At 41.1% G+C, this 22,580-nt stretch overlaps 2 protein-coding genes across 2 annotated transcripts in view; one reads left to right on the top strand and one right to left on the bottom strand.

Moving 5' to 3' along the window:
• The window catches only part of LOC149067882 (phospholipid-transporting ATPase ABCA3-like), a 34,556-nt gene extending 30,242 nt beyond the window's left edge, over positions 1-4,314 (bottom strand). The window contains exon 1 of the mRNA XM_089252313.1: positions 4,052-4,314. The gene's annotated coding sequence lies outside the window, so the exon portion shown is untranslated. The remainder of the gene's footprint in view (positions 1-4,051) is intronic.
• A 15,909-nt stretch (positions 4,315-20,223) lies between these two features.
• On the top strand, positions 20,224-20,754 carry LOC149067881 (uncharacterized). The gene has a single exon (XM_089252388.1). The coding sequence runs from the start codon at positions 20,224-20,226 to the stop codon at positions 20,752-20,754; it is 531 nt and encodes a 176-aa protein (XP_089108514.1).
• Positions 20,755-22,580: the final 1,826 nt, after the last annotated feature.

Below are 22,580 nucleotides of genomic sequence, written 5' to 3'. Positions count from 1 at the left end.
TTCCATGAATTATGAAATCGTGAAATGTTATAATTAAGGTATCATTCTGCCATGACTGTCTATCGTTTCCATTCTGCGGGCAAATTTCCCACATGTTGCATGATATCATTAATTTTACATTTTTAAGTATTTTTTCCCCTTTATCAAATAAAATTGAATTTTTTCAGGAATATTCATGTCAATTTTCAAGTCATTCTGACAATCGTTCTTTTTTTACAGTGTTTTGAAATCAGAACCTTAGTTATAATCACCCTGTATATCGTAAACCATTGCTAATTAATCTGCATTATTTATGCTTCATTAAATACATTATATTCACCTAATTTTTATTACTTTTTGCAAAATAGCTTCCTAATTAAATATACTGAAAGTAACTGGAGAAAAACCTTTATATATTATATGATTAATAATAACATTAAAAGAATTTTCAAACACTCAGTAATCCATTGAGTTAAGCAAAAAATAATTAAATGGCAAAATTTGGTTTTTGTTAAAATGTAAGAAATATTTATTGATTAATTAGCATGGGAATAGTGTTAATTATATTAATAAACATTTTATTTTAGTTAATTATTGGAAGTTTGAATGATTTTTCAGATATTTTATTGTTTTTAATGTTAATACTATTTAAAACAAAAAAAATGGTTTAAACCAAAAAAACCTGGTTTAAACCAAAAAAACCCGGTTTTTTGGTTTTTTTCAAAAAAACCGTTTTTTTTACCAACCCTGACTGCTCATCATAAATTCCACTTATCAGTAAGAAATCAATACTTATTTGACAGAATCATAATATAGACTTTCTCATATTCAATTTGACACGCTTATTTTACATTTTTGTCCTATTATAAGATTACTGAAAAATGTTTTTGGACTGAATATAGTAAATAATGTATACTAAGTCTCATTTTTACTGAATTACATCATTTTTTAGCTAATTTTGAAGTCCATTAAATATTCATAAAAAAATATAATTTTCCATTATAAATACGCAATTAAACAACATTGAATAAGAGTAAGGAAAAACCCAGGAACCAAAAATGAATTCCTTTTTTTTCGCTATGAAATACCATTTTTTCACAGTTTGGGTCATTTGATCTTTTTTGTCGCACCACTGTCATTTTCTGCACGCGAGGGCTAATTAGACCGGGACCTACAATTTATTGCAGATTCCGAACGGCAGGCTTGTTTTTTATACTCGTCGAGAGGTTGGTGCGCTAACCCCTCGATGGGGGACTCCCTGCGGTAGCAATTTTTTGCTGCGGTCAAGTCGCCGTTTTGTTTGTTGTACCCCTGTGTCAGGAAAGTTTTCTGACAAGGACGAACTGGGTATCGAACTCGCGACACCTCTAAACATCTTTTGGCACTTTAGGCGAGTATCTTATCGACCGGGCTACCGCGCCCCACAGTTTGGGTCAATTTGACCCAGTCCGTGGTTCTAGGTATACCGAAAGTGCCACAGTTCTAGTGTTAATAGCCTGAGCGTGTATCTAGTGTTGAGTACAATTTTTCAGTGCTGCCATCTATATTTCAAAAGTGAGGTGTAATATACCATTTATGGGCATGAGAGACTTTTTAATGCAGACCATTCAATGGGCTTGCATTTGCGACCAATTTCAGCCGACCACCACTGTGGTACAGGTGGGGTTCGAACCCAGGACCTCGCGATGCGAGTCCGTCACTATGACCACCACAGCGGCCAACATACATATCATTTGAATGCCTCTCTCATGAAAATGGGGGGGGGGGGGTTTGATTCATTGCTGTTGCTATCAATAATAATGACGGTAAGAGACTCCCGTTGGCCAGAGAGATTTCCATGCAGATCCAAACTCTTTACGAAAACAGCACAAAAATAAACAAAAGGTTTTTTTTTTGAAAACAAAGTAGTGATTTTTCAAGTAAAATTGTTGAAATATGTTGTAATAATGATAATAATTGCAGCGAGATTCTAGCAACATGACTTTTCCCCCTTCAGAAAAACATGACACTGTGCTAGTCGTTACCAATTAATATAAAAATCACCAATTATTGCTGAAAAGCAGGTTAATGACCTATCATTACTATGCTCAAGTCAAAATCAAGCCAATATAAAATCATCACCAAAACCTAAGAACACGAAGTATAGTCATCTTGGTCTTTTCTGTGGTTCCCAACTTAGAGGCGCAAACGCGAGCCGATCACTCTGTTAAAAAGTCGCGCCACAGAGAGCAACAGGCCTCTAAAATGACACAATTATTCAATCATTACAGTTGACATATACAATTGAATCCCCTTATAACGAACTCTGAAAGACTGGAGAAATCACTTCGTTATAACAAAATTTCGCTAAAAAGGAATCCCAGGATTTTGCATGGTTCCTATGTAAACATATCTGGGAGATCAGAAAAGTAGTCATTAAAATGAGATTTTTTCACTATAACTGTATTCGTTAAAAACCGGGATCTGACTGTAGTTAGAAACATAGAATCACAACACAATAAATAATTTTGCATTCCCCCCCCCCCCCCGCTAACAAACACTTTTTTGTGATTTGACACTTCTTTAGAGTACGTCAAGACCATCTTAAAAGTATGATAGCCCCCAAAATGATTCTTCTGAGCTCTCCCTACTCTTTAAAGAATTCCTGCCTACCTGAATGCTTTATCTCGAAAATTTTAACCAGATTGAATTTTCATGAGGTGCATTGTGCACTTGAGGTGACTGGGTTGGCTAATGCGGTTTGACAGCACTTTAGCATGCCCCCCCCCCTCCCCACACACACAAGGGTAAGGCTGACAGATACAGCTCAGGGGTAGGCTATATCCCCAGATTAATCTCATTTTTATTTCTTTTACACTGGAAATATAAGTTGTGGGTGTCAACGATCTCAACCTTGGGCACGGATCAAAGCAGTGGCTAATTTACAGGAGGGTTTAGCGGGCTATAGCCCAGGATAGGAAATTTGAAAAATGAGTGGCCAAGAAAATTATAGAATGGGAAAAAGTGGTGGGAAAATTTATATAACCCTTGATAAATCTGTCTCTGCCCAGGCAGCAAGGGACTAGGTGACCTAGTAAGTTTGCAAGCATGTCAATGAGTAACAGTGACAGAGTGAGCAAGCATTTGCATGACCAAATGAGTGAACTAGGGACGGGGACAACATCAGTTAGTTACCCAGAATGTGTGCAAGTATGTGAGTGACCAAGACAGTGTGCAAGCAGGTGAGTGACCAAAACAATGTGCAAGCACATGAGTGAACAAAAGAGTGACAGAGCATGAGCAAGCATGCACATGACCAGACGAGTGATCTACAGTGCAAAGGACAAGGTCGGTGAGTGACCTCAGAGCGTGTGCAAGCATGTGAGCAACCAAAACAGTACACAAGCATGTGAATGACTAAAAGAGTGATTTTTTAGTGGGGGGAGATCAAGCAGGTTATAGCACAGGGTGGCGAATTCGAGGAAAGTGTAGTCAAGAAAACTGGACAAGAATGGGAGAAGGGCGGCAAAACCTGCGTAGCCCACAGGCAGAAAAACCATAAATGCGCCTCTGGATCTAAGACCGGGTTCTTAACCTGCGGGTCACAAGGGCTTCCGAGATGAGTCGTATATCAAATCAGACATTTTGTTAATAAGTAACGTTTATTAAGAATTTTTATATACGAAATAGAGAAGTTGGTAGTGCTGGTGATTTCTGGCCACGTTTGAAAAAAGGTTAAGAACCCCTGATCTAAGATGTGTGGTGGGGGAATCACGAGCCTTAAAAAATCACAACTAAGCCATTTCAAAAACAAACTCTTTCATACAATGGATAAATCACAAACATATTGAATACAATTTCTACATAAATGAGATGGCCACTGAATACTGGGCAGTTTTAAGAAAATCGTAGGCCCGCCCTACGGGCCGAGTGATTTTTCCGAGGGCCCACCAGGCAAAGTTCACTCTCGAAAATTTCTCAACCAGCGAGGGCCCGGGGTGAGCCAATAAGCTGGGACGACACTGATCGAACATACTATTATATTGGCTATAGAAAAACATTTAGACACCACAGATTACAGAGACATACTCACCTAAAAGTGCGATGTGGACACTTATGGGTTCATCCCATACAATGATAGACAATTTGCTCAGTAATATATTTTTAAATAGCAATATATTGAGTTTTGACAGGTTTCGGTATATTGAATGCGATTTGATCTAAATCGGCATTTATTGCCGATTATTCAATATATAAATCGAGTGGGGAGGAGACGAAAAACGCGTCCGCACTGTTCACACCCGCAAATAAAATATAGAATGAATGACTTTCCATTTCGATACCGAGTCGCAATCTATCACATGTCCGGTGCGATTTATTATTAGTCACCTGGAGGCGGGGCAATCACGCACGTTGTCATCGTCTGGTAGAGGTAGAATGACAAGTGTGACCATACGTACCGTATTTATACCTTGACAGTCCTGGGTTTGTTTGGCCATCCCTAGGGTGACCATACGTCTCGTATTTCGCGGGACAGTCCCGGTATTTTCTGTTTTTTTGGCCGTCCCGACTTTTTGGCAAAAGTGTCCCGGTTTTTCCCGTATTTCACACGACGCCTACTTGAATTTTTATTCTTTATTGAAGTCGAAGATTGAAATTATTTTTCAACTCAAATTATTTTATGATAGTTACAACTATATATGGGATATTAATCTCCCACATTTGCCTTGGTAAACTTTTTTTTTTTTTGTGGAATACATTTTAATCCACTGCAATTTGCAGTAATGCATCATTTCCCGCCATTGGTATTTTTCCGTAATTTCAACAATATTTGGCAACTTTGTTTGGTTTTGGCATCGTTTTTGGCGATAATTGGCGATGTCCCGTATTTGGAATCCCGATGTCCCGTATTTCTCTCGAGGAAATATGGTCAGCCTAGCCATTCCGATTCATTTTTTGCAAAAATGTCCCGGTTCCCCACCCGCCCACATGAAGTCTACCTGGGCTGACCATATTTCCTAGAGAGAAATATGGGAAAATGTGGATTACAAATAATATCCAACAACTTTGCTTATTTTTGGCATCATTTTGGCGATAATTGGCAATCATGAGAAAAAAAAAAAATCGCTAACGGCAGAAAATGAAGTGCTACTGCAAATTGCAGTAGATTATGAAAATGAATTCCGCGAAATGAAACGTTCACCATGATGACAAACAAGCAATATTCTTACTTGTAACCATAGGCGTACGCAAAATTTCCTCAAGGGGGAGGTTTTAAATTTTTTTCCTGCGTACGCCAATGGTTGTAACTAAAATAGTATAATTTATGAGTTGATGAATAATTTTTATTTCAATAAAAATAAAAATTCAAGCTGGCCTTGTTTACAGAACAAGAAAAACCGGGACATTTTTACAAAAAAAAAGAGTCAGGACGGCCAGAAAAACATAGAAACCGGGCCAAGTGATATTTATTTTTTTTTTTTTAGGCCCTACGTGGCAAACCCTCGAAAATTTCAGCCGGATCTGTTTTTTTTTCAAGGCTGTGCTTAGGTGAGCCCTTTCGTTAAGACGGCATTGAGTAGAAAAATACGTTAAATGGGGTGGGGAGGGGAGAATCACTAAACAAGATTAAGGAAGAACGGAGAAGAAAAAAACATTTTCCGTTCATAGGGTTAAAATGGAGTTTCAGGATGAGGAAACAGATGGGAAAGAAACAGGGAGAGCTGAAAGGAATTTCTCTTCCATTTGCGTTTACTGGATGCTCCACAGAGCACGTAGTGAGAAAAACGTGTGTATATAGAGTAATAATCTTGTGAGAAAGAATAATAATAATAATATAGTACTAGTAATGACTATTGAGGAAAAGTTTTTTTTTGCCTCTATAACTTAATGGCTGGACATTTGGGTAGGGAAAGTGGATGGTGTGCATTATGTTTCAGGTGGTCAGAGCATGGGCCATCGTAAGTTGGAGGCTGATGTCAAATCAGGAATCCTGGACCAACGAGGCGTCCGAGTGATGTGATGAAATGTACGTTGGAATTCATCGTAGGTGCCAAGAGACTTACGGGACACCGTCCCATACACACTCCCATCCATGTGCAAAATTGAGTCCAGAACCCCAGTGCGGGATCGAGGGGTATCTGTCGGTGAATCGGAGGCATCTTGTCCATAGACTTCGGCCACTTCAATGTTTATCAACTGTGCCTGCAGCGGGCTGATGAACTATAGCGTCGACACACACGCTATCGTGTGGCGATGGGCTCGGCGCGCCTAACGGCAATTGGGGGCGCTGGAATAACGGTCGCGGGCAGCAGCTGGAGGAGACTGGAAGCTGTGGGCAGCAGCAGCTGGAGCAGATTGAAAGCTACGAGCAGCAGCGGCCGGAAAAGGTCGGAAGCTGCGGTCTAGAGCAACTACAAAAGGTCGGAAGCAACGGACGGCAGCCCTGTGATATGTGAATGAAGTAGGGCGCCTAACCAGCACATCGGCGTCGCTCGTACTGTTAGCGATCTCAACTTGAGTGGGTGATACCCACGGATTGTGCAACAGGCAGTGGTGTCTTCTTCAATATTGGAAAATGGCGAACATTTCCAGTGAACCAGTGACAGGGCTATCAACAGTGAGAAATAGTGAACATTCCCACGTAGAACTGAACTAAACGAACGATGAGAATTCATGAATTGACCATGGTTCTGATTTGACTTACCGGGTTTCCTTTTTGGATGGGGACAAATGTTTTCAACGGGATTCTTTACTTTCTGGTGGAAAGCAGGTGCATTAACATTAATATGTGCTGTCGGATTTTCATGTGTTCCGTTTTAATAACATGCGGAAGAGGGAAATGATGATCACTCAAGTGAATTATGTTTATATTATAGTATTTGATTTATCGACAAAAAAAAAAAAGTATTTTGTTTGAAAGCATCACTAGGTATTTTAGGCTCTTGATTTTATGAAGAAAAGGTGTCGGTACATCATATTTGTCGAGATATATATATCTTTTTTTGAGGGCATAATTATTCACAGATATATATTTTTTCTTTCTTTTTGCGTAGTGTTTCTGCATTAATCATGTTTAATGGTGCACTTGATTAATCACGAATGATACAGTTTTCTAATATAAGTGTACTGTGTGTATATATATTTTTCTGTACTTATTTTGCACATGTTTTAACCTTAACACATGTATCTCATAGAGCATCATCAATGGAACTGAGAAAAAAAAAAGGGGGGGGGAAGAAAATCTTCTAGCTGCCCCAGGGTTGGAGAAGAAATCTTATAATGGACACACGCGAAAAGCAGGGAAAGGAGATGTGGTGTTACTCAGCCCAAAGACATTCGTTAAGAATGGGAGGTTTTACTTGTCTGTTCGGTGGATTGGATTGGATTGGATTTTCAATTTATTGGCGCAAGGACCAATTTGGTCAAACTGCGCCAAAGCAAGACATAAAAATGAGAAAAATGTCATTCTGTCATGTCAAAAAACTAAAACATATAAAACGGAACATGGAACGTAAAACAATGACATAAATTGTAAAAACTATAATTTGTCGTATAAACCAATGGCTTTGATGAATTTAAAAATGCGAGATGCATCGCTATTGTCATTTAAAATGTCATGAAGTGAAAGATGACTATGACCAAAAGCGGTCGTAAAATGATGACGATGATGTGAACAAGTAAAAGCATGAGCAATGGTCAATGGACTTTGACAATGAGGGCACTGCGGTTGACTCTCTCGTAGTAAAATATATGATTGTGTGATGCGACTGTGTCCTATGCGTAACCGGGCAAGCAGAACTTCCTCCTTTCGGTTGGTCCTGCAGCTCGAACGCCAGTGTCCAAGTGTGGGCTTAATGGCATGAAGTTTATTATTAGTTTGATTGTTCCAATGATCCTGCCAGCGGCGATGCATCACTTCCCGGAGGATTGAGAAGTGGTCACTGGCAGGTACCAAAAGGCTATTATCAATGTTAATTGTTGTTCGAGCTGCGTTGTCTGCTTTTTCGTTGCCCGGTATTCCTACATGACTTGGTACCCAGTAAAATTTTACTGTGGTACCGTGATGAATGAGGTGATGCAGTTCATGAAAAATGGCATGAATAAATGGATGAATGTGAAAAGTAAAAGAACACAATGCTTGCAATGAGCTAAGAGAGTCGCTATAAATGATGCATCGTCGGTGGTGTTTGCGTCGTATATGACGTAGAGCCTGAAGGATTGCGTACAGCTCTGCCGAGTAAATAGAAAATATGTCGGGAAGTTTGAAAGATGTCTCCTCACAGCAGATGTAGGCACAACCGACATGCCCAGGGCTCTTAGAGCCGTCGGTATATATGGGAAAGTACCTGTTGTACCTACCCCTGTGCCTAAAGAATATCTGTCGATATATGACATCTGCTGTGGTGGCTCTAGAGTATGATGATAATGAAAGGGAGACATCTGGCAGAGACTGCTCCCATGGTGCCAGTTGCCAAGCAACTGGGGCCACACGACTGATGTCTATTTGTAGTTCTTCCACAAGTGCCCTCATACGAAGACCGTAAGATGGAACACATGAAGGGCGAGCAGCAAATAGTCTATGAAATGAGGGATTAAAAATTACACTATGAAGTGGATGATCTGGTAAAGACTTCATTTTGAAATAATATTTCAAGGAAAGTTGCTGGCGTCTTGATGTCAGTGATGGCTCGTTGCATTCGACATAGAGGCTTTCCATGGGAGAAGTTCGGAAAGCTCCAGAGCAAATGCGGAGAGCGAGATGATGAATTGGGTCGAGCACACTCAGATAACTCCGAGGTGCTGACCCGTATACAATGGAGCCGTAGTCAAGCTTTGATCTTATTAGAGCTTTATACAAGTGAATGAGTGACTTACGGTCTGCTCCCCATGATGTAGACGAGATGACCTTCAAGAGGTTCATCGTCTTCATGCAACGAGCTCTTAATTGTGCAATATGAGGTTTGAAAGTAAGCTTTTTATCGAATGTGATGCCGAGGAATTTTGTATTTTCTACTATTGGTATTTGACTATTGTTTAGAAACAATTGTGGGTCATCATGTAGGTCTCGACGCCGACAAAAGTGCATAGCGACAGTTTTGTCAGCGGAGAATGAGAAGCCGTTATTATGTGCCCACTTGCTGATCTTGTTGAGTGCGGTTTGCAATTGTCTCTCGGCTGTCCTCATATTCACTGATTGATATGATATCAAGAGATCATCCACGTAAAGTGCGCCAGTGACAGACAACGGGAGTTGGTTCAACACCCCGTTGAGTCTTAAAATAAAAAGTGTAACACTTAAAATGCTACCTTGAGGTACACCTTGTTCTTGAATTTGGGGAGCTGATAATGTGCTTCCGATCCGTACCTGGAAGATGCGGCGAGCGAGAAAGTTCTTAATGAAAATGGGCAAGTTGCCCCGCAAGCCGCTATTATAGAGGTCGGAAAGAATTCCGTGCCTCCAAGTACGGTCGTAGGCCTTTTCTATGTCGAAAAATATGGCTAGCATATGCTCCCTCTTTACAAATGCTTGTCTTATTGATGTCTCAAGGCGTAACAAATTGCATGTTGTGGACCTGAACCGTCTAAAGCCGCTTTGATGTTTCGATAAAATATTGTTAACCTCAAGGTAGTGCATAAGGCGATAGTTGACCATGCGTTCCATGAGCTTACATAGACAACTGGTCAAAGCAATAGGTCTGTAACTGTTAGGTTGCTGAGGATTTTTGCCAGGCTTCGGGAATGCAAGAACAATGGCTGCTCGCCAGGTGTCAGGAAATGAATGGCTGACCCAGATTCGATTGAATAATATGAGTAAATGTGACAGTGATTCTGGTGATAGATGCCGAATCATGGAATAATGAATAGCATCGGGCCCTACAGCTGAGTCAGGACTTCGCTGCAAGGCCGTCGTCAGTTCATGAAGGGTGAACAATGAATTGTACCCCTCCGGTGTAAAAGGCCGGAAGGTGTACGATGTACGTTCGGCTGATGATTTAATGGGATGAAACGATGGGGGATAATTCGCATCACTGGAAACAGCGGCGAAATGAGCGGCGATGGTATCCGCAATATCCCTCACATCACTGATGATAGTGTCATTGGTGTTTAAAATGGTAAGTGGATGAGACTGATAATGACCATTGATTTTTCGGATCCGGTCCCAAATGATTTTGGATGAAGTAGATGAATTGATTCCCGTGGTAAACTTTTGCCAGGACTCGCGTTGAGCCTGGCGCCTGGTTCTTCTTGCTATCGCCTTTGCTTCTAAAAATGCCAACTTGTTGTCATGGGTAGGATACCGCCGGAACCTACTCCACGCTTTCTTTTGTGCTTTAATAGTGAGATTACATTCGTGGTTCCACCAAGGTTTAGGAAATTTAGGAAGTTTCGAGGAGACTTTGGGTATTGTTTCATTGGCTGCTGAGATCATACAACTGGTCACAAGGTCGACACAATGGTCGACGTCGGGTTGCGAAACCATATCCTCCGTGATTTCTGCCTTGACCGTGAAGTCTGCCCATCGGGCGGCCACAAGCTTCCACCGAGGAGGACCCTCAGGTATGCTATGGCTTCGATCAAGGCACTTAACCACTAGAGGGAAATGATTGCTCCCGTGGAGGTCTGGATCAACCGACCAGGACCAGTTGGGCAAGAGTGAAGGTGAGCATAATGATAAATCTATTGCAGTGAAACTATTGTTTGGGGCATGGAAATGAGTGAAACTGCCATCATTCATGATGGTAAGGTCCATGTCATCTAACAATCGTTCAACCATTTCCCCACGAGGGGTGTTGCTGTTAGAACCCCAAATCATGTTATGTGCATTGAAGTCTCCAAGAAGAAAAAATGGTGGTGGTAATTGATCAATCAGTTGTTCTAGATCTCTCTGTAAGAATGTGTCATTTGGTGGCAAATAAATGGAACAGATGGTAATTCTTAGGCCTGTAGAGATTTCCACCGCGATGGCTTGCAGGTTCGTGCGCAGCGTTAGAACGCGCGACGACACATGATGTGGAACCAGCAGAGCAACACCGCGGCAGGCTCTACTCCCGTCATCGTAGTCAATACGAAACAGGGAATGTCGCCTAATGTTCCATGTCTCCGAGGGCTTCGTGAAAGTTTCCTGGAGTGCCACGCAAACAGGATGATAGCGATTGATTAAATCCTTTAGATCTTCGTAATTGGATCTAAGACCACGAATGTTCCATTGAATAATGTTGGCCATAAATTTCAAATGGATGTAGACGGTTCAAGGTCCTTGAACTTATTTCGGTCTAACTTCCGGCGAGTACCACCGGATTTTGGCGGATTATCGAGATCCATGTCACCAATTGATTTGTCATCAAGCAGTGACATGTTTTGTACTGTAGGGTTCTTCTTTGCTCTCTGAATGGCTTTTCTTGAATATCCGGTCTTGAATAGTTTTATTTTAGATTTATTTCCACTATTGAATTTTGGCTTAGTAGCTGTAGTTACTTTGAATGTGTTCGCTGTTGCTTTTCCTGCTTCTTCGGAGGTGGTGGACTCCTTCCGTATTCCAGCAGAGCAACAGCAGCCACAACTATTACATGGTTGGTTAGATGATGTTTGAGTGGATGTATCAGCTATGGGTTCGGTCTGAGTTGTCACAGATGCTTTGGTGACATTGTTAGTCTTATTAGCTGTTGATGGATTTGTTACCATATTAGAGTATGATGTACTAGCTATTGGAGTTTGGTTAGGGATTACACGACGGCGTGCTTCAATATATGAGATGTTATTGTGAACCTTGATCTTCTGGATCTCTTTTTCCTCATTCCATTTCGGACATTTCCTGTCAAATGCGGGGTGGTCGCCACCGCAATTGACGCACTTGAATGGTGAATTAGTGCAGTTGTCCGAAATGTGGTCCCTCTCGCCGCACTTTGCGCAGGTGGGTTGACCACGGCACGCCATTCGTGAGTGACCGAATTTTTGGCAGTTGAAACATCTTACAGGGTTAGGTATGTATGGCCGGATATGGAGGTTATAGTAACCGATTTTGACATCTTTCGGCAATGTTGGGGATGAAAATGTCAGGATTATATTACGTGATGGAGCTAGATTGCCATCTTTGCGGCTCATGATATGTTTGGCAGATGTTACGCCTTGAGACTCTAGCTCCTGGGTTAGTTCATCTTCATCCATGTTAATTAAGTTAGGGTCTGAGATGACACCACGTGAATAATTCAGCGTGGGGTGGATTTTGATTGTTATGGGAATGTCCCCGAGAGATGTGAGCTTTTGAATGAGTTCGGCTTGTTTGGGAGTGTTAGTTTCGACGAGAAGGTCTCCTGAACGGAGAGCCTTCACTGATTTCAGAGTTCCAACTGCGCCATAGAGAGCTTTATCAATCAAGAATGGTGATACTTTTGACAGCTGTTTATTGGTATCAGAGCTATGCAAGAAGAAGAATGAGACAGATGACAGATTTGAAGAAGCGGTTTCTGTGACAATAGTTTCACTTAAAGTAGTTCTTTGACGTTTTGGTGCATTTTTTGTTTTTCCCATATTTGAATGGGTATTGTTCCACTCCCACCCACCATGCCCACCATGGAGCCCTACGAGGGGACGCGCACACGTAACCGGTGAAGGTTAGTAGCAACGTCAGGTTAGGTGGGAGCTATACACCACCAAAGCAGGCGAGCAGACGCGTTCAAGATCCAAGATCGTCGTGAAGCAGCACCAACAAACCTCAACGACGTCCGGCAGGCCCGGCCCCTCTACCTGCCCAGTAGTGTAACCCCTTCAGCCACCGAGGCGACCACAGCCGATTGACCTGGACGGGGCTAATCCAAGCCTCCCGTTTCGGCTGAATCCGAGGCCAAAGCTAGCGCATCAGGCTAACCAGGATCCCCATCTCCAGCCTTACCGTTCTCCACGCACGGCAAACACGCAGGTAGACAGCGTCCCGGATGGAGCATACGCTAGAAGCAATGCCCCATGCGGGAGGACCCCTCCCCGCCGGAGCGGGGCCCACAATGAGGGGTTGGACACAAAAGACAAAAACATGTACAGGACAAAACGAGACGCAAGACATGTACTGCAAGATGTGTCGAAATAAACATGTAATTTGGGCTATTGAAGGTGAAGTATATGAGCACAAAAAGCGATGACAATGACGTGTGATAGATTTGGCGTTACCCAGAGTGCACCACGAGGAGGCCTATCACATTACACCCCTGTCTGTTCGGTGGCTCACTCGCGCACCCACAGGGGGGTTGAGCGAAACCAAAACTGGTGTTGTTGGTTTCTTTTCTGGGAAGGGAGGAATATGAGCGGGTCCGTTCCGTTCATAATTATTTGAATATAAAGGTAATTAGTTAAAATTGTTAATTTATTGAAATGGTTAATTGTTTAAGGATTATTTTGTATTTAATTGGAAGGTGACTAGGTAACAGGTGTGGTATTGAGACTTTGTGTTTGGTAACTTGGCTTTGGGTAGTTGTAAAGAACACGTGCAGGGCAGCCACGAGTGATATAAGATTATGTAAGAAAGTGTTGATGGCTTTACTACGATTGAAAAATAATCATTACCTTTTCAATTTGAGAATTTACAATTTAACTTTATTCATTCATTGAAATTACTTCGACACTGTGAATTACACTAAACTCGATACAATTTATATTCAACATGGACACTCTCACTCCACCAAATTAAACACACAATAATTATATATATAATTTGAATCACTCACCGTCATCTCGGGGCAAGGTTTCTTGCGTCCCCTACATTGAGGGATCTCGACCCGGGGTTAGGAGGGGGGAGAAAGAGTAACTTCACGACTCTTCAAGCGCGACATGTTGGTCGTCCAACCTTCAGCAATACCTCTCTCTCTCTCTCTCTAAAGCCTCGTGTGTTCCCAAACCAAGTTGGTGAAGACCACTGCTATTGGTCAAAGGCAATCGCCTGATTTCTGTGAGGGGTTTCATTGGCCCAGAGGCACAATGTCTGTCTGCAGAGTTGTGATGATGTTATGTAATACATACTTATTCGGTGCTCAAGTGCGTCTTAGAAATACCTGGTGAGGGAAAGGAGAGCACACGTGTTGCATCCCATGTATGTATGTATGATGTGTGGTTTGTGGTTTCTCTATGAGAAGACGAGAGGGTGAGAGAGTGTGTGTAAGATGCAATCGTAACATATTACCTACGGGAAGGGGGGAAAAATTTTACTAAGTAAAATTTTTCAATATGAGACGGGTGAGAGACCATTACATATGGCACGAGAGAAAAGGTGAGAGTGAATCGCATACATGACAACCGTAATGTAACACTGTAAACATAATGTGCACAACAACAGAGTTCAACAACAAAAAAAAAAACATATGGTGTATGTGCATGTATATGTATGCATGTTACAACTGAGCATTTGAATACATGTCAGGAAGAAAAACAAAATATATGGCAATAGTATCATAAGTTGTGCAATACATAATCAACAGTGTTATACCAAATAAAATATATAAAGAAAAATTTAAGACAAACTTGTCCTTCGTAGTTGTCAATGAAGATATAATCAATTAGAATGTCCATCTATGTACATATCCTCTGCTCCAAAGGAAAAAACAATTTGACATTCTCTTCTTTTTTTTTTACAAAGAATGAATCACAATTCAACATCACAACTATATATCAACAACTACGAAGGACAAGTTTGTCTTAAATTTTTCTTTATATATTTTATTTGGTATAACACTGTTGATTATGTATTGCACAACTTATGATACTATTGCCATATATTTTGTTTTTCTTCCTGACATGTATTCAAATGCTCAGTTGTAACATGCATACATATACATGCACATACACCATATGTTTTTTTTTTTGTTGTTGAACTCTGTTGTTGTGCACATTATGTTTACAGTGTTACATTACGGTTGTCATGTATGCGATTCACTCTCACCTTTTCTCTCGTGCCATATGTAATGGTCTCTCACCCGTCTCATATTGAAAAATTTTACTTAGTAAAATTTTTCCCCCCTTCCCGTAGGTAATATGTTAAACTGCTGGACATTCTGAGGAAGAACGTGCTTTAGGCCAACTGCCGATGAAGCACAATTCATCTGGCAAGGTATGAAGCTACGAAATAAGAATGTAAGATGGAAAATACATGAATAGGGACGTCAATGTAAGATGGAAAATACCTGAATAGTGGATGTCAATGGATTCGGGACCTTCACTGAAAAGAAGATGCAATTTGAACGCAACTTGAAAAGAGAGAGGGAATTGAAGAATGAGGATATTAGAAAGAGATCGAATCGTCATGTATAGGTTACCCGTAAGCAAACTGGCGGTACGACTTTCACATGGGTGTATAACCGTCACCTGGCATGCTCAAGGCTTGGTGACAGGAGAAAGGTGTTTTTCTAAAATACATGAATAGAAGCTGTTACGGAATGAGATTCGATTCCTGAGGCGTAAGTTAGGGAGAGCGAGAATAATGAAATGGTGAAATTAATGAATAGGAAGGATATTGCTCGCTTTTAGAAATGGATGTAAGAGAGGAAATATAAATACAAAGCGGCATTGCCAATTAGAGCACCTGTGCTCTGCTTGTAACATGGGGGTCGCCTTAGGTATTGATATGGAGGTGACCGGTGCACGTAGGCATTCTGATTATTTAGGAAGGGGCGAATTTTATTAGGGATGAATAGCACCGATCTTCTCCGGAATGGTCACGCGAAAGTCCAATCAAATTGCCCTTGCTTGAGGCCGCAAATTAAAATGTAGCACGGAAAGAAAAATTGCAAGACGGAGCGAATCCTGGGTTCGAAGGAGGAGCCGAAGAGGATGTGAAATCAGGAGGCTGATGATGAAGTAAGAGAGAGATAGAGAGTAGGACGGAGATGGAAAGTCAGAGATAGTAAGACTCTAGATATAGTGGAGAGTCGCGGAATATAAAAAAGGGATATAGTGCCGCCCGAGAGAAATTGCCGTGCGGAAAAAGAGCAGCAGCTAAGATGGCAAGGCGATCACACACGAGGACTGGGGTGAGTACACCACTCTATCGTTTCCTTAACCCGTAATGTCCAGTTAGGAAATTGTTGAATTCGTATATAGTGTGTAATGTCTCAGATACAGTATAGGTTAATTGCATTGGTGCTGATCGCATAAAACAGTAATTGTTAAGGAGATACATTATAGTCTATATTGATGTCTGCTGTGTGTTAAACTTCTCTATGAAATAAATTTTTAAACTTCTAACTTGCCTCCGTGCGTCTAATAACTGGGTTACGATAATTTGTTTTTATATGTCTATAACACAACGCAATGTATGTAAACAACTATACGATCGAATCTTGAGACTTAATAATTGATTAAATACTTAGTAATTAAGCAAAAGTCAGCATGAACGACGGGCTGACAGTAATTCCTCCAGTAGAAATAATCACTCTAGCAAATTATTTGACATTCCGAGTGATGCTGCTTTTGCCTTCAAATGTGGAATCTGCCATTGATAATGCAAACTCTATTGATGATTTGAAAGTACTTTTTAATCGGATAAAAAAAGGGCAGGAACGAAAACCCAACTGTTTTCAAACCGACAATTATGAAAATGGTGTAGCGGTCGCCAATAACGTGTGCCGGTCGCCAATGCAGACTGGGCAGAGAGAAGATAGAGCTAGAAAACACACACGCAGTTATGCTCTCCTAGTTGTCATGGTGTAAATATTTCTATATTTTAAGCGGAATAAATTTAATATGATGAAATAATCTGTTGTGTACAATGTCTAAGACACACAAACATCAAACGACAGAATTGGTGACCAGTTGATGAAACACGCAACATTTTTCGTCGGCAACGCCTATGCATATAATACGACATAGCTGCTTCCACAGGCCAGATGGGTAAGTCTCATTTCCCTTAAAAGGCCCCTTGTAGTTTCCAACCACCAACGAAATTTATTGCCTTGTTTTTCTCCCTTTTCTTTTTTTTTCATTATTATTCCGTTCGCCCCTCTCTATCATTTGTGCGTAGTATTCCTCTCTCCCCTTTTCCCCGACCATCAGTATGGCAGACGAAGAGCCGGAAGGAACCATCGCTACAGTTGCGATGAAAATTTCCCCTTTTTGGTCAAATAATCCACGATTATATTTTGCTCAAATTGAAGCAAATTTCCAAATTTCTCGAATTACGAATGAAAGAACAAAATTCAATTATGTTGTGGCAGCTTTGGATTCTCAAACTCTGACACATATTTCAGATTTGGGTTTCCAACCTCCAACGGAGAATCCATTCACCGTTGTTAAGGATAGGTTAATTGGCGAATTCGATTTAACAGAAAATCAGAAAATAAAAACTCTTTTGTTGCAGGATATTGAATTGGGGGACTCCAAACCCTCATATCTTCTCAGAAGAATGAAAGAACTAGGGGGGGGGGATAAAGTGACTGAAGATTTCATCAAAAACATTTGGCTGATCCCTCCTAACATTCAGACAATCCTAGCTGTCAGTTCAGATACTTTGCCTCAGTTAGCCGTCAGATAAAATTATAGAGGTTACTGCCACAAGCCAGACAGCAATCTGCGCAACTGAATCCAGTCACACTTCGCGTCTCGAGCATCAAATAGCTGACCTGGCAGAAAAGCTCGAGCGTCTTAGCCGTGGCCACAGCCGCTCAAGAGGTGGATATTATCGTAGACGACGATCTATCTCTTGGCAGCGAAAACGCGACAGTCAGAATAAGAAAGACGACGGAATTTGTTTTTATCATAGAAAATTTCAGGCAAAAGCACAAAAATGCACAAAACCGTGCACGTTTGAGGGAAACTAATTAAGCCTTCGGTCGACGCGGCGGACATCGCAAGGCCTAACAATAGTAGCCGCCTTTTCATTTTCGATCGCGCATCCAATTTTAAATTTTTAATTGATAGCGGATCGGATATTTGCGTCATACCTCCATCTCCTTCCGAGAAACGAAAAGCTCTTTCCTATCAATTAGTAGCAGCAAACAACACGAAAATTCAAACGTATGGTACAAAATTGTTGAATATAAATTTTGATCTCAGACGTTCATTCAAGTGGCTGTTCACCGTCGCAGATGTCAACAGACCCATCATCGGTGCCGATTTTCTTCGCCATTTTGGCTTAGTAGTTGATATAAAAAATCGGAAATTGATAGACCCATTGACTAATATTTCAAAACAGGGAAAAATTCTTTCTTGTTCAAACTATGATATTAAAACCATTTCTCAGGAGACCGAATTTCATGCTATTTTGGAAGAATTTCCCGAAATAACGAAACCAAATTATAGGCTCGCTGATGTCAAACATGACACTCTGCATTTCATTCCCACAAATGGTCCTCCCGTTTTTGCGAAAGCTAGACGGATGCATCCACAACAGCTCCAAGCTGCTAAGGAAGAATTTAATTACATGCTTGAACAGGGCATCTGTCGTCCTTCAAAAAGCAATTGGGCTAGTCCCTTACATATGGTCCCCAAAGGTACTACCGATTGGCGACCAACAGAGGATTACAGAGCTCTCAACCGAATTACTCAAATGGATAGGTACCCAATTCCTCATATTGAAGATTTTTCCCAAAATCTTTATGGTAAAACCATTTTCTCAAAACTGGATATAATTAGAGCCTATCATCATATACCAGTTAATCCAGATGATGTAAAGAAAACTGCCATAATAACACCTTTCGGTCTGTGTGGAGCAGCACAGTCTTTTCAGCGCTTTATACATGAAGTGCTCAGAGGGCTGGACTTCTGCTTCGCCTATATCGACGACTTGTTGATCGCCAGTGCAAACATAGAGGAGCACAAAGAACACCTACGTCTTGTGTTCGACAGGCTTCAAAAATATGGACTTGCTGTCAATGCGGCCAAATGCAAATTCGGCCAGTCAGAAATTCCGTTCCTGGGATACGAAGTATCATCTGAGGGTATCAAGCCACTAAATGAAAAATTGTCTGAAATCCTCAACTACAAGCAACCGCAAACGGTCAAAGAGTTGCGGTAGTTCCTGGGAATCGTCAATTTTTATCGACGTTTCGTGCCTAAAGCAGCCCATATTCAAGCACCGCTACACGAACTGTTGAAGGGAGCCGGAAATAAGAAAGATAAAGTGCCAATAACTTGGTCCACATCACTAGCTGCAGCTTTCCAACAATGCAAGCAAACTCTCGCCGATGTGTGTCTACTTGCACATCCGAATCCTGATGCAACACTAGCACTCATGGTCGATGCGTCCGACTTCGCCAGCTTTGCATCAAACTACTTCTAAGGGTTTGCAACCATTAGCCTTCTTCTCAAAGAAACTTTCACCAGCGCAGCGTAATTATTCAGCCTACGATCGAGAACTATTGGCAATATATGAATCCATCAAGCACTTTCGGCACATGCTAGAGACACGTCCATTCACCATATATACAGATCATAAGCCATTGGAATTCGCTTTCTCCAAGAAACAAGACTCGGGATCACCTCGACAACAAAGGCAGCTAGACTACATTGGACAATTCAGTACAGATATTAGACACATTAAGGGCAGTGCAAACATACTAGCTGACTGCATGTCAAGAATATCTGCAATCCAGTGTCCATCCACCATCAATTACAACCAGATGGCCGCAGATCAACTAGAGGACGATGATTTAACTCAAACACTATCATCATCATCCACATCCTTACAGCTAAAGAAACTGTCTCTGCCTAACACCACAGCTACTCTCTTCTGTGACGATTAGACCTTTCGTTCCTCATCCACATCGTCGGGCAGTGTTCGATGCGGTCCATGGTCTCTCACATCCAGGCATCAAACAAACATTTCAGTTAATTAAGCAACGATTTGTTTGGCCTGGCCTTCAGCGCGACTGTCGCCTATGGGCACAAACCTGTGTCCAGTGCCAAAAATCTAAAGTTCATCGACATGTATCCAGTCCATTGGCAGGCGAACGTTTCCAACACATTCACATAGACATAGTAGGACCTTTGCCACCTTCCAATGATTTCCCATACCTACTGACGATCATCGATCGATTCACAAGATGGCCTGAGGTCATCCCCATAAAAGACATCTAAGCAGAAACAGTGGCCAGAGAACTGTTTGCGAACTGGATAGCTCGTTTTGGTTGTCCGGCTCGGATCACTACGGATCGTGGTCGGCAGTTCGAGTCGGCACTATTCAAAAGTTTGGCTCACCTGTTGGGATGCCAACATCTTAAAACCACGCCGTATCATCCTCAATCAAATGGCATGATTGAGTCGTTCCATAGGCCATTGAAAACAGCAATGAAGTGCCTAGATTCACGAAATTGGATGAACATCCTTCCAACGGTACTTCTAGGACTGCGCACTTCAATCAAGCTGGACCTACAATCTTCACCAGCAGAGCTTACCTTCGGAATGGCTCTAAAACTGCCGGGAGAATTTTTCAGCGTCACAAATGCACCATCTATTGCCAGTGAGGATTTCATCTCTCAGCTGAGGTCAACAATGGCTGCACTGCGTCCTCAACCTCCCGTGCATCATGGTGATAAATCTATTTTCGTGCCACAACAGTTGGACAAATGCACACATGTGTTCGTACAACAACCAAAGACCAACTCTCTCAGCCAGCCATATAAAGGACCATATCCTGTGCTGGAGAGATCAGAAAAAGTTTTCAAAGTTCTGGTCAACAACGTAAAAAAAGCCATATCCATCGACCGAATCAAACCAGCATATTTGTTGCAGGACATTGGCGATGCACCTCCCACGACAGTACCAACAACTACTAGGTCTGGTCGAAAATCGAAACCACCAGTAAGGTTCGCACAGTGATGAAGCACTGTACTGGGAGGGGAGTGATGTGCCGGTCGCCAATGCAGACTGGGCAGAGAGAGCTAGAAAACACACAAGCAGTTATGCTCTCCTAGTTGTCATGGTGTAAATATTTCTATATTTTAAGCAGAATAAATTTAATATGATGAAATAATCTGTTGTGTCAAAAAGGTGTGTACAATGTCTAAGACACACAAACATCAAACGACAGAAATGGTAACAAATGCAAAGCAGCTTGCAGGAAATGAAACATCGTTGCTTTCTGCGTTGCATTCTTTCGGGAAAAATAATGGGCCTACAAGTTGTAGCATGAAGCAGACCTCCCGGAAAGGTGTCGAAATACCAGTACAACCAACAGCTGTAGCAAGAAGGAAACTGAATGTGGCAGGTTGCAGTGAATACAGTGGACTGAAACCGAAAAGGAGCCAAGAACTTTAAGAGCATAGTTATGGAATATTTAGTAATGCTTCCACAAAAAACAGAAATCCTTTCACAATTTGATCCAATGTGTGTATAGTAATGTATTTGTAAAAACAAAAAATAATGCAAAATAATTCTGCATCCAGCTCTTCTGCACATTCCGTCTTGCTCAGCCCATCCTGTGTATGGTCTTATTATTATTATAGTTATTTCATGTATTTGCCTGTCGTTCAAATGCCCAATTTCTCAATTTTTTTTTTAATTATTTTGTTTTATTTTCATTTGTGCATTTTTAAATATTTTATATGATCTTAGTATCAATTTTCCATCATCGCTCTCTCGAGGTAATTTTTTTGGTATTGGGTGTTTTTCAGCCTAGGGCTCGGATTACACTATAAAAGTTGTATAAATGTTCTTTAATAAAATACAGCCAATAAGCACTTACATTTGAGTAAATAGAACCGATAAGCTTATTGGTTGTATTTTTCAAGTTTTATGAAAGATCTTTTTTATAACTTTGATAGTATAATCCCGGCCTTGGAAAAGTTTTTAAACCTTGACAAAACGAAATTCATGCACTTTTTCCTCAGCGAAATCTCATGCCACAGGCTGTTCACGTAATGCTTGTAATTGTGAATGTCCGCGTTCCCATTTATAACGTTTTCGCGCTTGATGCAAATAATTTTGGGGGTCTAGGTGATTCTCATTAAGATTTCCCGTTAAAAGCGTTTTCAGCTTACAACGTTTCCCCATGGCGGTTTTTTGAAAACGTTATCAGCGGGATCCCTTGTATTTTATTTTAATTTTTTGAATTTATTTTTCCCAGTCAGACGCACTTGGCCGTTTAAGTGCTCTAAAATTGTGCCACATGTCAATGAAGGGATCTCTAAATGTGACACGGGCCTACAATGTTTTCTTCATATCGGCGCCTCTGGTTGAGAATGAAACCTATCACTTGAATTTTAAAAAATTGAAGAAACGGAAAACTGTGTAAGTACTTGACATGAATCATTGCCACCGTGACTGGCAGAGCGCTGAGTTGAAAATTCCTTGTGACGTCATCAGCATAGGGCGAACGTAGCGTGTCTACGGCCATCTTGACTATTAGCACTTACTGGTTTCTTCCCGATCAAGGGAATGTATGTTCGCTCGTGCTAAATTTTTTAATATTGAAGAAAATAGTGAAGAAAAGTAGTACATCAGAATATTTAACTCGTGGTTTTCCATAATGAATGTGAAATCTCCTGGAAAGGGGTTGCGGTTGAGAGATGACTTTTGCAGTCCTCTCACAGTTGATGAAAATGGATTGGATTTTGAATTTTTTGGCGCAAGGACCAATTTGGCCAAACTTTATGAAAATGACGATAAGCTATAAGTTTGTTTCAGGTTAACTTTGCAGTGAAGAG

This window comes from Pholcus phalangioides, unplaced genomic scaffold, assembly GCF_987345545.1.
Source record: "Pholcus phalangioides strain wild (caught in Gottingen) unplaced genomic scaffold, Ppha-v1.0 ptg000028l_1, whole genome shotgun sequence".
Lineage (NCBI taxonomy): Eukaryota > Metazoa > Arthropoda > Arachnida > Araneae > Pholcidae > Pholcus > Pholcus phalangioides.
This window is presented reverse-complemented; position numbering and strand designations above follow the sequence as displayed.